Here is a 16,641-nt window from a genome sequence, read left to right on the forward strand (position 1 = left end):
TAGGGACTTGAGTGATAGAGTTTCGTTTAGTGCCGTTAGTTGCAATCCGTATAAACAGTAATTAACTAAAAGGTTTCCCAAAAACCAGGGAAGAAAGTAAGTTTGTTCCCAGTAACTAGGGAAGGAATGTGAATAGTATCCCCTTTTATAAGGGGATAGAGTTGTTCTAGTCTCGTGTCCCAAACCACCGGGACGCATGCTTTTAAGTTGTGAACTCACCTTGGGTTGCTCGGTAAGATACGTTACTTGGTTAAGTGTGTTGGTCACCACGTCCTAGCATGGTTACCAAGTATGGGTCAAGTCGGGTACAAGTAAACACGTATAGCATGCATGTACACAAACAGTTAACAGGCAGAAATACAAACAGTAACATATATACATACAGTAGCAGATTAAAATGAAGTCCAGTCAATAGGAGGCCCAACAGTTGAAGCCCAAAGCAACAAGACAAACAGTCAAGGCCCAATAACATAAAACAGCCCAGTCGAAACTACTGTGGTTGCGACTCGCAACCGAGGTTGCGACTCGTAACTGCGGTCTCGGTCCGTCACGTTTTGGTTACGACTCGTAACTGGAGATTGCGACTTAGCAGGTGTGGTTGCGACTCGCAACCAGGTTTGATGCGTGCTGATTGCGACTCGCAATTGGGAGGTTTCGACTGATCATGCGTGGTTTCGAGTAGCAACCAAAGGTTGCGACTCGCAACCGTGATAACGTGCATGGCAATCCCTTCTAGAACCTGCAGTGTACGATCCAATGGAATTGCTATTTCATGTAAATGTTGTACTATGTCACTAAACATGTTTCTTGGTCGGTTTTGTGCACATTTTAGATCAAAATCAGCAGATTCAAAACTTTTTAGCAATATTCAAGCTGTTCATCATACATTCATCAGCCATATTCAAATTTCATTCATAAACAACCCAAAATCCTGTTTTAAACTCCTACTTATTTTTTCGGACAAAATCATAAACAAGATTAAACCCAAACATGCATTTTTAACAGCCACAATCATGAACATTAACTAACAATCAAGCATAAATCTTTTAACATCATCGGATAGCAAAACCCATCAACTTAAACAATATAACACTTCCTATCATGGTCCGAAACATTTAACCAAAACCATAACAAACCACAAACCGGATATCATAACAACAAACATCATACACATTCACAACAAACATCATCAAGAAGCCACCTTCCTTAGCATATTTATGAACATTCAAGCCTAATATTCATACTAAAACCTCTAATCACATCAACAAGCATAAAACCATAGAAATCATTAATAATCATGAACATAAAAACACTAACCGGTTACTCGGGGTTGAGAGAAGAGAGGTGTTCGGGTGGTCTCTTGGTTCGGCCGATCTTCCTTGTTGATAGCTCACTTGATCCGAGAGATATGAAGGAATGGGGAGATGATTTTGGTTGCTAGAAACTTTAGGGTTTTAGGGTTTAGTGAAGAAGATAAGAGAAGAGTGTGAGAAGAGAGTGTGTAAAATGGATAAGGGAGGTGGGGTTGGGTTTATATAATGTACCGAGTTGGGCTAGGAGGTTTCCGGGTTGGGTTCTCGGTTACAAGGCCCAACCGGCCCATTACTACTGTTCACTCGAGACCGTGGTCTCGAGTCGGGCTCTCGGGTTTGGTTGTGGTTTCGGGTTCCGGCTTATCTCACATACTCACCCACTCTCTTATATCTATTTATATGTACATACGTATAACACACTAGCACAAAGATCACATAGAACATCAAAACAATGCACAACTTTTTCATTTAATAGTATACGTACACGCATGTTACATCGAAAGATTGTCCGGGAAATTCCGAAGTGTCACATTATCCCCAAGTTTTAGGAACTTTCGTCCCGAAAGTTAAGGCAGCCACTGTCAAGCTAGCGTTAGTGAAAGCGTTTCAACGGGGTGTCACAGATCGAGTTATTACCCTGATTACGGCAGCACTTCGTGATTGTGTGTGTTTAATTGTACTATTTCAGCTCTAACTCGACGTACACAGAAGGTTTAGACGTCATTTCAAGGCCAGAAAGCAAGTGCCAAGGTCGGCTATTTATACACGAATTTTGGACACGCTTACGGACCGTATGCCTTATCCCTTACGGTCCGTAAGGGAAGCAGGTATGCTTACGGTCCGTAAGGCTTTTCCCTTTACGGTCCGTAAGGGACACCTAACCCTTATAGGGTAGCTAGGTTCGGGACTAGGCTTGCTGACTTTACAGTTTTGCAAGATTCTAATGTGACAACGAATTTATTTGGATAATCGTCTAACTAGGGTTTACCCCCTTGAGTTTTAGGGGCCCTGATCCCGATTCTGATTGTTCTGAAAATTTTAGGGTTTATGCCAAATCACTTGGGTGTCTCGATTAGGGTTTCCTTAATAGCTAATTATCATCCTAATTATTAATTTTAGTGAGAGTTGTTACATCCTCCCCACCTTAAGAAAAATCTCGTCCTCGAGATTTACTAGAATAAATGAGGATATTTGCACTTCATTTCTGATTCCAGCTCCCAAGTGTATTCCGGTCCTCTTTTTGATTTCCATTTGACCTTGACCAGCAGTAGTCGTTTGTGTTTGAGAAACTTGACTTTTCTATCTTCAATCTGTAGTTGTTTTTCTACGAATTTCAGCTTTTCGTTTGCCTCTACATCTTGAAGAGGTACTACCAAGGATTCGTCTGATAAACATTTCTTGAGATTGGATACATGAAATACATCATGTACTCCAGCTAGTTCTTCTGGTAGTTGTAAACGATAAGCAAGTGGTCCTATTCGTTGGATTACCGGAAAAGGTCCTATGTACCTTGGACTCAGTTTTCCTTTCTTACCGAATCGTACTACTCCTTTCCAAGGAGAAATTTTCAAGAGTACTTTGTCTCCTATTTGAAATTCTATTGATTTGCTGCGATTATCTGCATAGCTCTTCTGACGATCTCGAGCTGTTTTCAGTCTTTCCTTGATCTGAGTTATTTTGTCAGTAGTTTCTTGTACAATCTCCGGACCTGATAATTGACTTTCTCCTATTTCTGCCCAACAAACTGGGGTTCTGCACTTGCGTCCATTCAGTGCTTCAAATGGAGCAGTTTCAATGCTTGAATGATAACTGTTGTTATAGGAGAATTTAATTAAGGGTTGGTGGCTATCCCAATTTCCACCAAAATCTATCACACATGCTCGGAGCATGTCTTCCAAAGTTTGTATCGTCCTTTCACTTTGTCCATCTGTTTGTGGATGATATGCAGTGCTCAAATTTAGTCGAGTTCCCATTGCTTTTTGGAAACTAGTCCAGAAATGAGAAGTAAAACGACTATCTCTATCTGATACAATGGAGAGTGGAACTCCATGTAAGGATACTACTTCGTCTACGTACAACTTTGCTAACCTTTCCATACTAAAGGTTTCTTTCATTGGTAGGAAATGAGCTGATTTGGTTAATCGATCCACAATTACCCAAATTGCATTATTACCTTTTCTGGTTTTGGGTAACTTAGTAACAAAATCCATTGTTATGAGTTCCCATTTCCACACTGGCATTTCCAATTGTTGTAGGAGTCCTGAAGGTTTCTGGTGTTCGGCCTTAACTTGTGAACAGGTTAGACACTTAGATACGTATTCGGCTATATCCTTTTTCATTCCTATCCACCAGAAATTGTTTCTTAAATCTTAGTACATCTTATTGTTCCCTGGATATACGGTATACCTAGATTTATGAGATTCTTCTAAAATCTTATTTCTTAATTCTCCTTGCCTAGGTACCCAAATTCACTTCTTGTGGAATCTCCAAATTCCATCATTTCCTTGTTCTAATTCTTTTATGTAACCTTTCATTCCTTCAGCATCGTCCTTGATTGATGTTTCCTGAATTTTCTTCAATTGCTCCATTAAATCTACTTGTAGATTTAATCTAAGAGCACAGACTCGCTTTTGCTTCTCACGATACTTACGACTTAAGGCATCTGCGACTACGTTCTCCTTTCCTTCGTGATATTGAATATCACAGTTGTAATCGCTTAGGATTTCCATCCATCTCCTTCGCCTCATATTTAACTCTTTTTGCCCAAATATGTACCTTAAACTTTTATGGTCTGTATAAACAGTAAACTTACTTCCATACAGATAGTGTCTCCAGATTTTAAGGGCAAAAATTATGGCTCCTAATTCCAAGTCATGGGTCGTATAATTTTCTTCGTGCTTTTTCAATTGCCTAGAGGCATACGCAATTACCTTCTTGCGTTGCATTAGCACACATCCAAATCCTAACTTTGAGGCATCACAATATACTTCGAAATCTTCTGTTCCTTTAGGTAAAGCTAAAATTGGAGCATTCGTCAATCGGTGCTTTAAAATCTTAAAAGCTTCTTCTTGTCTAGATCCCCATTCAAACTTAACGGTTTTGCAGGTTAACTTAGTCAAAGGTACAACTATCTTAGAGAAATCCTTAATAAATCTTCTGTAGTACCCAGCTAAGCCTAGAAAACACCTAATTTCCATGGCTGTTTGTGGGACCTTCCATTTAGTGATTGCTTCTATTTTAGCAGGATCTACATGAATTTCTTCGTGATTTACTACATGACCTAGAAATTGCACTTCTTGCAACCAAAATTCACACTTCGAGAATTTGGCATAAAGCTTTTCTTTTCTTAACAAAGTTAAGAGTACATGTAGGTGCTCACAGTGTTCCTTTTGACTTTTGGAATAAATAAGTATATCGTCGATGAAAAGGATCACAAATTTATCCAAGTATGGTTTACAGATTCGGTTCATCATATCCATGAATGCTGCTGGGGCATTCGTTAGTCCAAAGGGCATGACTGTAAACTCATAATGACCATACCTAGTTCTGAAAGCAGTTTTAGGTATGTCTTCTTCTTGTACTTTCAGCTGGTGATATCCGGATCTTAGGTCTATCTTAGAAAAATACCTAGCGCCTTGGAGTTGATAAAAAAGATCATCGATCCTAGGTAATGGGTATCGATTCTTAATTGTAACCTTATTCAGTTCTCTATAATCAATACACATTCGCATCGATCCATCTTTCTTTTTCACAAACAACACTAGTGCTCCCCAAGGGGATGAACTTGGTTGTATAAATCCTTTGTTTAGTAATTCATCTAATTGCTTTTTCAATTCTAGCATTTCGGTGGTGCTAATCGATAAGGTGCTTTAGCTATTGGTGTAGTTCCCGGAATTAAATGAATTCTAAACTCTACTTCTCTATCAGGTGGTAATCCGGGTAGTTCTTCTGGAAAAACATCTGAGTATTCTGAGACTACAGGGATGTCCTGAAGTTCCTTACTTTTAGCGTTAATGATTACGGAAATCATATACACTATTTCTTGTTTTCTCAAATAACTAGCCAATTTCATTACTGAGATGAATTTTAGTGGCTTTCGAGGTCTATCTCCTGTAATTACAATCACCTCTCCTGTGGGGGTTTGAATTTCTACAGAATTCTTATCACATAAGATTCGGGCATGGTTGGTTACTAACCAATCCATTCCTAATACCACATCGAATCCAGCTAATTTCATAGGTAATAGGGTTGCAGAAAACTTATGGCCTAATAGTTCTATCTTTCTTTCTTGCAAAATTTTATCTATGTTAACAGAATTTCCTTCTGCTGTTTCAACTGTAAAAATTTGCCTAAGGTTGGTTAAAGGTAAATTAAGAGCTTGGCAAAATGAAGTATTAATAAAACTTTGGTTTGCACCAGAGTCAAATAATACTTTTGCAAACACGTCGTGAACTAGGAACGTACCAGCTATCACATAAGGGATGAGTTCAGCTTCTTGAGTGGTTAGCTGGAATGCTCGTGCATTCTTCTTAATGGTTCCATCGGCTGACTTGCCTTTGTTATCTGTTGGTTTAATTAGCTTAGGACATTCTGGTCTAAAATGTCGGTTTCTCCACAGTTGAAACAGACTGTTGTCTTCTTTCTACAATTTTCTTCACGATGTCCTACGGCTTTGCAAAAATTACAAGTTACATTGCATCTTCCAAAATGTTTCCTTCTGCAATTCCTGCAAAATGGCGAGGTTGAAGATTGCCCTGTTCCTCTTCTCTTGAAACTGGTATTATTACCCGTACGAACTCCTTGGGTAATTTTCTGAACCAAGTCCTTCTTCCTATTTTCGTCTCTAGTGCAAATTAGTTCATCAGTTAGGGTATTAGCTAATTCCACAGCATCGTCAATAGTACGAGGTCTCGCAGCTTTAACGATGTTACAGATTTCACTAATTAATCCCCAAATGTAACGGGAAATAAGTACTGGTTTTGGCGAAGCCAGTGTTGGTACCACTCTAGCGTATTCAAAGAATGTCGAAGTATAACCGCGACAATCTACTTCCGTCATACGATGATTTAGGAACTTATTCGCCATTTGTTCCTTTTCATATTCGGGACAGAATTTTCTTTCTACAAGACTTTTAAATTCTTCCCAGCTCATGGCATAGGCTATTCTTCTTCCCTTTGCCTGTAATACGGTGTTCCACCATTCTAGTGCCCCTTCTTTGAACAGGTTTGAAGCATACATGACCTGATCTTCTTCGGCACATTTGCTTATTGCAATTACTGCTTCGGTTTTCTCTAACCAACGCAGTGTTGCAGTTTCCCTTTCATTACCTGCAAATTCAGCGGGTTTGCAAGCAAGAAATTCTTTGTAAGTGCAACCAGGCGTTGCAGCTTTCATTTTCTTAGGAAATGGGGCCTGCTGTGGATCGTTATCATGATTGTCATGATTGCCTCCTCCGTTTACACTATGGCTAAAATTATCTTCCTGAGTACGGTTACTAGGAATGATTTGTTGCGGATCAACAGGTTTCTGAGCAGCAGCCACGATTGCTGGAATAGCATTAGCTATCCCTTGAGTAATGATATTCTCAATATCTTGTCTAGTCATATACTGGTTTTCCTGGTTTTGCTCAGATTGATTTTCTTCATTAACTGGCTCATTATTAGCGTTTTCCATCTGATGATTTTATAGATATAACTTTATTAGTGTCAAATAATTGATAATTTAACAAAACAATTGCACGTAATCACATAATCTTATCACAACACATCTATAGCCAAAATTGTCGATTTCTCGACTTCTATTTTGTTGGATAGATTATATAGGCGTCAATACACACTATCTATCTTCCAAGGTTTTATTTCTCATTTTACAAAGTTAGATTTTACTACTACTGCTATTATACAGACATTCTTTCCTACCCACTATTCTTTAACTGGCAGTTCAGTAGCGACGCTCCCCCTCGTCGTACTTCCAGGAGATTTGTTCCCCTATTTCCCTGATCCTATTTCCTGTACCTATCAGCTCTTCTCCGAACTGTTGAAGTTCGGCTAAGTTTTCATAGCTCATTGGTGGATTGGGGATTGGTTCTGGATCAAATTGTGGAAGTAAAGTATAGGGACTATTGATTATATTCTGAAACTGCCAATCGTTAGTCCACCACTCTTCCATTTGGCCTAAAGATCGTCTGTGAATTAGAGGGTCTGGGATGGCTGGTTCCGAATTCGCTGGAAATTTGATTGTGGCCGGATAAGGGTACAGATTATTGTGGATAGGGCTTATGACATCACAGTTTGCCAGTAGACGATCTATTTCGTCTTGGAACGTAATTTCTTCAGATTGTTTCGAGCTCTCTCCGATTTCTATTCCCTTTTGCCTAACGTCCTGCCTTATTTCTATCTCGGATTGCTTAGAACTCTCTCCAGTCTCTATTTCTTTTCCTTTGCTTACAGGATTTTCTATTTTAGGAAGTTTCTTAGTTGCTGGCTTCCTCCTGCGTAGTTTCCTCCATCCTACATATCTTCTTTTCTTTTTTAGGTTTGGCTTTTTCCAGCGGTGGAGCTTGGAATTCCAGTGGTTCCTCTATGTCAGCAATATAACCAGTAAAGTCGTGGGAGACTTCAATTGGTACTAGGTAGAGGTTGAGATTCTGAAATGCTTCCGATATCTCATTCATGCTGCATAGCATATATGCAAAATGCACAAAATGCCAAGTTAAAACTTTGGAACAAAGTTTTACAAAATAAACATTGAAGTTTTATTGCATACTAATTTGTACAGAGGATAACAGGAAAGAAACACACTAGGATTTATTTATTTAGTGGGTAGTAATTTTCTACTAGACTATGCTTATTAGTGACTTAGAGGTTTGCATTTTCTGCTACGGTAGCTAGCATATACAAATCTGCCCATTTTTCATCTAATTTATCTTCCCAGGGTGGACTATTGTCTAGTTCCTGGATTTCTGGATTAAATCTCACTTTCTTGGTTTGGGGTTTCTGACTTTTCCTAATAATCGAATTTCTTTTCTCTGGGGTGAGAGGATTTTCATATTGTGCCTTTCGGACAAAAATCCCTTCTTCTAGGTTTGTTGGGTATTTGGAGGTAGAGGTTCCTTTTTCTGTGGATGCAGTATCTAATTTATGGTAGATAGCAGAAAGCTTTTGTTTACCCATACTGTATCTAACAAATAACCAATTAATAAAACACATAACTATAAAATGGTAATTAGTAAAATTAAGTATTTTGTTAAATACTTAATTTATCAGTAATAGGCTTAAATCAGTGGCTCGATCAGTGGCTCTGATACCACCTTTTCCTGTCATGACCCTCGGCCCCGGTTTGACCCGGTTCAAGAGCCGCGGGGCAGGAATCCCGTGGTATTTAATTTAGGCGACAGCGGAAGTCTTTTAATACAGGATCTTTTAATACTGAAAATGCCCGCTTAATATATTACATAAAGTTTTAGGAATAGAATCCCATAATTTACAATAAGATGATTTCACAAGGAAATCCTTATTTATCAAAACATGTTTCTTTATTTATTCACATTGAGCCATTTCTCTGAGTTTGTAGTGCTTCACGGCACTTTTCTTGGATCATATCAGATCACCTGAAACATGTTTGAAAAAGGTTTTGTCAGCGGGGAAATACTGAGTGAATCATTCTTGTTTATGTAAAAAATCACATTTAGTTATAATTTACAGTATTAAGAGCGATTACATTGTTTCTGATATCAAACCAACTACCCACAGTATTTGTCACTCGACCCATTGGCCCTCCCGTTGTCCAATGGTGTCTGTGACTACGGTCATATCACCCATTGGCTAACTCGTTGTTCAATGGTGACGATTATCAAGTAATGTATACAAAACCCCACATACTGGCTGTAAGTTGGTGTTTACAAAGACTTAATCCCTGTAATTATAACTTTGGAAAATAATTTGGAGTTTTGTAAAACAGTTGATAAAAAGAGAATGACTCACATTGCAGATTTAACGAGCAAAGTATAAGCCTACTGATTAGCCGTGATTAACCTAATTTAAACACAATGCACACACAAACGGGTTAGTAACTAATACAGCAATTACGACAATTCACGAGATCAAACCCTCACAATGATTTAACAAGTGCAATACTTAGCAATTCAATGGATTCACAACGAATAACAGAGCGTAGTCTGAATTCGAATAACACTCAAATATTCAAGTTGAAATCACGATGGATAATCAAAGTACAAGCTCAATTTGAGCAGCACTCGGACAATCGTTGGATAGTTATAATCGATTGGACGTTGAATCGTAATAGCGATCGAGTTATTACCGTGATTGCGGCAGCACTTCGTGATTGTGTGTGTTTAATTGTACTATTTCAGCTCTAACTCGACGTACACAGAAGGTTTAGACGTCGTTTCAAGGCCAGAAAGCAAGTGCGAAGGTCGGCTATTTATACACGAATTTTGGACACGCTTACAGACCGTATGCCTTATCCCTTACGGTCCGTAAGGGAAGCAGGTATGCTTACGGTCCGTAAGGCTTTTCCCTTTACGGTCCGTAAGGGACACCTGACCCTTATAGGGTAGCTAGGTTCGGGACTAGGCTTGCTGACTTTACAGTTTTGCAAAATTCTAATGTGACAACGAATTTATTTGGATAATCGTCCAACTAGGGTTTACCCCCCTTGAGTTTTAGGGGCCATGATCCTGATTCTGATTGTTCTGAAAATTTTAGGGTTTATGCCAAATCACTTGGGTGTCTCGATTAGGGTTTCCTTAATAGCTAATTATCATCCTAATTATTAATTTTAGTGAGAGTTGTTACATCGAGTCATGCTGTTTGTACTGGTGTGGTGTGGTCTCGAGTCGAGACAGTGGGGTCTCGACTCACAACCCTTGTCGAGATCAGAAGATGCAACAACTTCCTTGATTTCAGCTTCTTAGTTCTGTAACAATTGCAAATAACTTTGGCAATTTCAAACTGGATCAAACAACATTCAATTCAGAAATCAAACATATTCATTCCACCCTAATCATCATCTAATCAAGAACAATTAATCAGTATCATATGAGCCTACAACCGGATCATCCGACTAACGAACTCAAAGACTAACATGAAATCCTAAGTCATGATCTAAGCAAGAACAATCAATCTATTATCATGCAAAACATACGATTGGATCGTTAAACTAGCAGATTCTAAACTAACATGCACCCTAGCTTATGTGTACATCAAATCATCCGAATCATATCACATCTCGGTTCCTTATACAACATGTGTTCAACAGTGATTTCTTCTAACAAGAACCCTAATCAATATACAGGTTTGTAACAATCCCCATGTCAACTAGCATTTAGTCATAACAACCGCACATCATGTAATATAAACAACATTAAACACTAACCGGATTAGAGAATAAAACAAGGGTTAATCCGAGCCGCAACGATCTTCAAGAGATGGAGGTGAGGTCGCCGGTTACAAGAGAGAGAAAGAGAGAGAGAGAGAGAGAGAGAGAGAGAGAGATGTAGGGTTTGTGTGTTTCTAGCTTTGCAAGTTATGAGAATCAAACTCCCATATTGGGTTATGTGTCTGCGTAAAAGGGGAAGTGGGCCAAACCCTTCACTTGGCTGCCCCCTGGTCTCGAGTACAAGCATGGTGTGGGCTGAGAGAGGTATGTGGCGAGAGAGATAAGTAGTGCGACCCTAAAGACTTGTGCTACTTAGAAATCGTTGTGACCAAGTTTATAACACATTCGTACATTCACGTAGCATGTAACATTTATATGTTAACATCGACATATCAGTTAATCATATAGAGTGTAAACACAAAGATAGGTTCCGAAATACGAGTTGTCACAGGCCTAGGCTACCAAATGGGTTATACGTGGCCCGGATGCTTATCCGGATGAATTTCAAGTTGACGCGGTCTGTGTAAAGACAAGTTTAACCTTTACGCGGCCCGCCTGGACTCCTAAAACTTATCCAGTTTAATCAATAAGTTGTATCGGCCCGCGTAAGGTTAAGCTATCCCTTACGCGGCCCGCCTAAAACTCATTTTTCTTGTTTTCTTGATTTTTCAAGCTGGTTAGGGTTTTAGGGGTCCGGGTTTTCATGTATGGATAGATTAGGGACATTTTAGAAGGTCCTTACATCCTCCCCACCTTAATTAAAATCTCGTCCTCGAGATTTATTGAAATAAGTGTGGATATTTGCGTTTCATCTCTGATTCTAGCTCCCAAGTATATTCAGGTCCTCTCTTTGAATCCCATTTGACCTTGACCAGCACTAGTCGCTTGTGTTTAAGAAATTTAATCTTTCTATCTTCTATTTAAGTGCACGAACTCGCTTTTGTTTTTCATGATACTTACGACTTAAGGCATCTGCAACTATATTTGCTTTTCCCTCATGATATTGAATATCACAGTCGTAATCGCTTAGAATTTCCATCCATCTTCTTTGTCTCATGTTCAGTTCTTTTTGCCCAAATATGTACCTTAAACTTTTATGATCCGTATAGACAGTAAACTTACTTCCATACAGATAATGTCTTCAAATCTTAAGGGCAAAAATTACCGCTCCTAATTCTAAGTCATGAGTCGTGTAGTTTTCCTCGTGCTTTCTCAATTGCCTTGACGCATAAGCAATTACCTTTTTGCGTTGCATTAACACACATCCTAATCCTAGCATAGAAGCATCGCAATAGACTTCAAAATCTTCTGTTCCTTCTGGTAATGCTAAGATTGGGGCATTCGTTAACTTTTGCTTTAAAATCCTAAAGGCTTCCTCTTGTCTGGGTCCCATTCAAATTTTACGGCTTTACATGTTAGCTTAGTTAATGGAACTGCTATCTTAGAAAAATCTTTAATAAAGCGTCTATAGTATCCAGCCAATCCTAGAAAACTTCTAACTTCCGTAGCCGATTGCGGGCCTTCCATTTGGTGATCGCTTGTATCTTGGAGGGATCTACGTGAATACCTTCGTGATTCACCATGTGTCCTAAAAATTGTACTTCTTGGAGCCAGAATTCACAATTTGAGAATTTGGCGTAAAACTTTTCCTTTCTTATCAAAGTTAAGAGTGCATGCAGGTGCTCACAATGTTCCTCCTGACTTTTGGAGTAAATAAGTATATCGTCGATGAAAACGATTACAAATTTATCCAAACACGGTTTACAGATTCTATTCATCATGTCCATAAACACTGCTAGAGCATTTGTTAATCCGAAGGGCATGACTGTAAACTCGTAATGTCCATACCTAGTTTTGAAAGCAGTTTTAGGTATGTCTTCTTCCTGTACTTTTAATTGATGATATCCGGAGCGCAAATGTATTTTGAAAAAATATCTAGCTCCTTGCAATTGATCAAAAAGATCATCAGTCCTAGGTAATGGGTATCGATTCTTAATTGTAACCTTGTTTAATTCCCTATAGTCGATACACATTCTCATTGATCCGTCCTTCTTCTTTACAAACAATACTGGAGCTCCCCACGGAGAGGAACATGGTCGTATAAACCCTTTACTTAGTAATTCATCTAACTGTTTCTTTAATTCCTACATTTCAGTAGGTGCTAACCGATAGGGTGCCTTGGCTATCGGTACAGTTCCTGGAATTAGATGAATTCTAAATTCTACATCCCTATCGGGTGGTAAACCTGGTAGGTCTTCTGGAAAGACATCTGGGTATTCTGATACTATCGGAATGTCCTCCATTTTCTTATTTTTGGTATCAACAACTACTGAAACCATATATGCTATTCCTTGTTTTCTTGAATAACTGTCCAACTTCATTACTGAAATAAATTTCAGTAGCTTTTGTGGTTTATCTCCGGTAATTATTACTAATTCTCCTGTAGGTGTATGGATTTCTATCCAATTTTTATCACAAAGAATTCGAGCATGGTTGGCTACTAACCAATCCATTCCTAATACAACATCGAATCCGGCTAAATTCATAGGTAACAGGTTTGCAACAAAAATTATGACCTAAGAGTTCTATCCTTACTTCTCGCAAAACTTTATCTATTTTAACAGAATTTCCATCTGCCGTTTCGACTGTGAAAATCTGCCTAAGGTTGGTTAAAGGTAAATTAAAAGCTTGGCAGAACGAAGTATTTATAAAACTTTGGTTTGCAGCAGAGTCAAATAATACTTTTGCATAAACATTGTGAACTAAGAACGTACCAGCTATGACGTCAGGAATTAGTTCAGCTTCCTAAGTAGTCAATTGAAAGGCTCTTGCGTTCTTCTTGGTGGTTCCTTCGGCAGGTTTAGCCTTGGTATCTGCGGGTTTAGCTAATTTTGGGCAGTCTGGCTTAAAATGTTCAGCTTCTCCGCAGTTGTAGCAGATTGTTGCTTTCTTCCTTCTGCAGTCTTCTTCTTGATGTCCTGGAGTTTTGCAGAAATTACAGTACCCTTTGCACTTTCCAAAATGCTTCTTTTTACAGGTACTGCAGAATGGAATAGTGGAAAATCGCCTGGTTCCTCTTTTTCTAAAATTGCTACTATTACGCACACGAAATCCTTGGGTAATCTTTTGGGCTACTTCTTTCCTTCTATTTTCTTCTCGAGTGCGCACCAGCCCGTCAGTTAGGGTGTTGGCTAACTCCACTGCATCGTCAATCGTGCGGGGTCTCGCAGCTTTGACAATATCACGAATCTCGCTAATCAACCCCCAAATATAGTGAGAGATAAGTATCGGTTTTGGCGAAGCCAGAGTTGGTACAATTCTGGCATTCTCAAAGAATTTTGAAGTATACCCTCGACAATCTACATCCACCATTCGGTGGCTCAGAAACTTATTAGCCATCTGCTCTTTTTCATATTCAGGGCAGAATTTCCTTTCTATCAGACGTTTAAATTCCTCCCAACTCATGGCATAGGCCATATCATTTCCCTTAGCTTGTAATACTGTATTCTACCATTCTAACGCTTCTTCCTTGAAAAGGTGAGAAGAGTACATAACTTTATCTTCCTCGGCACATTTACTTATTTTAATTACTGCCTCAGTTTTCTCCAACCAACGCAGTGCCGCAGTTGCCCCTTCATTGCCTGCAAATTCAGCTGGTTTACAGGCAAGAAATTCCTTATAGGTGCAACCAAGTGTTGCAGCTTTCATCCTTTTATGTATCGGGGATTGAATTCCGTTATTATTATTACCGCCTCCATTAATACTATTACTAGCAGTATCGTCGTGCGTACGTTTACTAGGGTGTGCTTGCGAAGGCTCAACAGGACTTTTTACCGCAGCGACGATAGCTGGAATAGCATTAACTATTCCCTGAGCAACGATGTTTTCTATATCTTGTCGGTTTAGGAAGTGATCCTCGTTATTGTGTTCCGATTGGTTAACTTCATTAACTGGTTCATTAACAGCGTGTTCCATCTGGAGGTGTATCAATCATGAACTATTATTTAGTACAAATATTTTGGTACACTGTACAATCAAACTTTATTATTTAAAATAGCAAATACACAACCTTGTAGATCTTATTACAACTGAAATTCAAAAACATACTATTATTTCAACTACGACAATAACGCCCTGCATTTATTTTATTCCCTCTTACTTATTTATTTACCATGGTTGGTCTTGGTTTGGCCACTTATCTTAATTAAGGATCAAGATTTACTGCAGTAGTGGCTAACATATAAAGGTCTGACCATTTTTTATCTAATTCGTCTTCCCATGGTGGATTTTTACCTATCTCCTTATTAATTACCACTTCCTTTGAATTGGACGTTCCTATTTTCTCTTGGCTTTTTCTGATAATCCAATCTCTCTTTTTGGGAGTAAGTGGGTTTTCATAGTGTGCCTTACGAATAAATATTCCTTCATTAGTATTCACTGAATATCTTGAGAAATTTGGTTGGGACGAGGTTCTCTTAGTCTTTTGGGCATTATCTAGTTGATGGTAAATATCCGAAAGCTTTTGCTTACCCATTCTGTACATTAACAAGTAGTTAAATAATAAGAAAAGACAAATAAAGAAACAAATAATCATGCAAACATGTACAGCCAAAACTGTCGACTTTGCAACTATTCGATTTTTATATATTTTTAATAGTATGCGTCCGTACACACTGGTTATCTTACAACGTTTTATTTTTAGACTATTTTACAAGATTTATATTTTACTATGAATATTATTATTATTATTATTATTATTATTATTATTATTATTATTATTATTATTATTATTATTATACACTATAACCACACCACCCCATGCAATACCTATTTGCTGGCTTTTCAGAAACGACATTCCCTCTCGTCGTATTTCCAGGAGATCTGCTCTCCTACCTCCCGAATCCTATTTCCGGCATCCACCAGCTCCTCGCCATAGCGGCGGAGTTCAGCTAGGTTTCATTACTCATTGGTGGGTTTGGTATAGGTTCCGGGTCGAATTGAGGGAGAAAAGTGTTAAGGCTATTCATAATGTTCTGAAATTGCCAGTCGGCTGTCCACCACTCTTCTAGTGCTCCTGGTAAAGGTCTAGGGTGAACGATAGGGTCTGGAATGACAGGTTCTAGGTTAATAGGCAATAGAGCTTCAGTTGGGTAATTAAAGAGAGTTTCATCGGCAGGTCCGATGATATCACCGAGTGCTAGTTTACGCTCTAACTCTTTTTCCCAAGATAACATCTCTTGGTTTGGTCTGGAACTCTCCCCAGTTTCTATGTCTTTCCATTTATCTTTTGGGTCGTCCTTTTTCATGGTCTTTTGAGTTGCTGGCTTCTTCCTGCGTACACGCCTCCAATCTAACCACCTAAGTCTCTTTTTCGCTACTTTAGGTTTTTCCTGAGGTTGGGCTTTAAATACCATAGGCTCCTCCACATCTGCCTGGTACCCAGTAGTGATATTGGTGATTTCCATATCTGTACTATGGATTGAAATATTCTGTAGGGCTTCTGATAGTTCGTTCATGCTGTTAGCACACACGAAGACGCACACAATCCTAAGTTAAAATTTTGTAAACTAAAGTTTCACAAAATCACAGAATGGCAATCAGATAAATTAAGTATTTCTAAATACTTAATTGGCTTAAACCAGTGGCTCTGATATCACCTTTCTCTGTCACGGCCCCCGCACCCGGTTTGACCTGGTCCAGGAGCCACGGGACAGAAAACCCGTGGTATTCATATTTACAGCGGAAGTGTTGGTGCATAATGTCTAAAGCCTGCGTCTTTGTAAAGTTAGATTAACGTATAGGGTCTAAATAGGTTGTATTGTAATAGATCAGGGGTTAACTATGTAATTATATGAAAGTTTGTATGATGGACCGCTTTTGTGACACTTGTCCACAAAAGCGAACCTAGCTGGATCGCTTATGTGGACAT

The 16,641-nt window shown here is 38.8% G+C and overlaps 1 protein-coding gene across 1 annotated transcript in view; it reads right to left on the bottom strand.

Annotated features, from left to right (window-relative positions):
• The window catches only part of LOC110902360, a 58,016-nt gene extending 41,788 nt beyond the window's left edge, over window positions 1-16,228 (bottom strand). Inside the window, exon 1 of the mRNA XM_022149044.1 lies at window positions 15,756-16,228. Coding sequence (XP_022004736.1) covers window positions 15,756-16,228 — 473 coding nt within the window. The remainder of the gene's footprint in view (window positions 1-15,755) is intronic.
• Window positions 16,229-16,641: the final 413 nt, after the last annotated feature.

Source organism: Helianthus annuus, chromosome 13, assembly GCF_002127325.2.
Source record: "Helianthus annuus cultivar XRQ/B chromosome 13, HanXRQr2.0-SUNRISE, whole genome shotgun sequence".
In the NCBI taxonomy this organism is placed as follows: domain Eukaryota; kingdom Viridiplantae; phylum Streptophyta; class Magnoliopsida; order Asterales; family Asteraceae; genus Helianthus; species Helianthus annuus.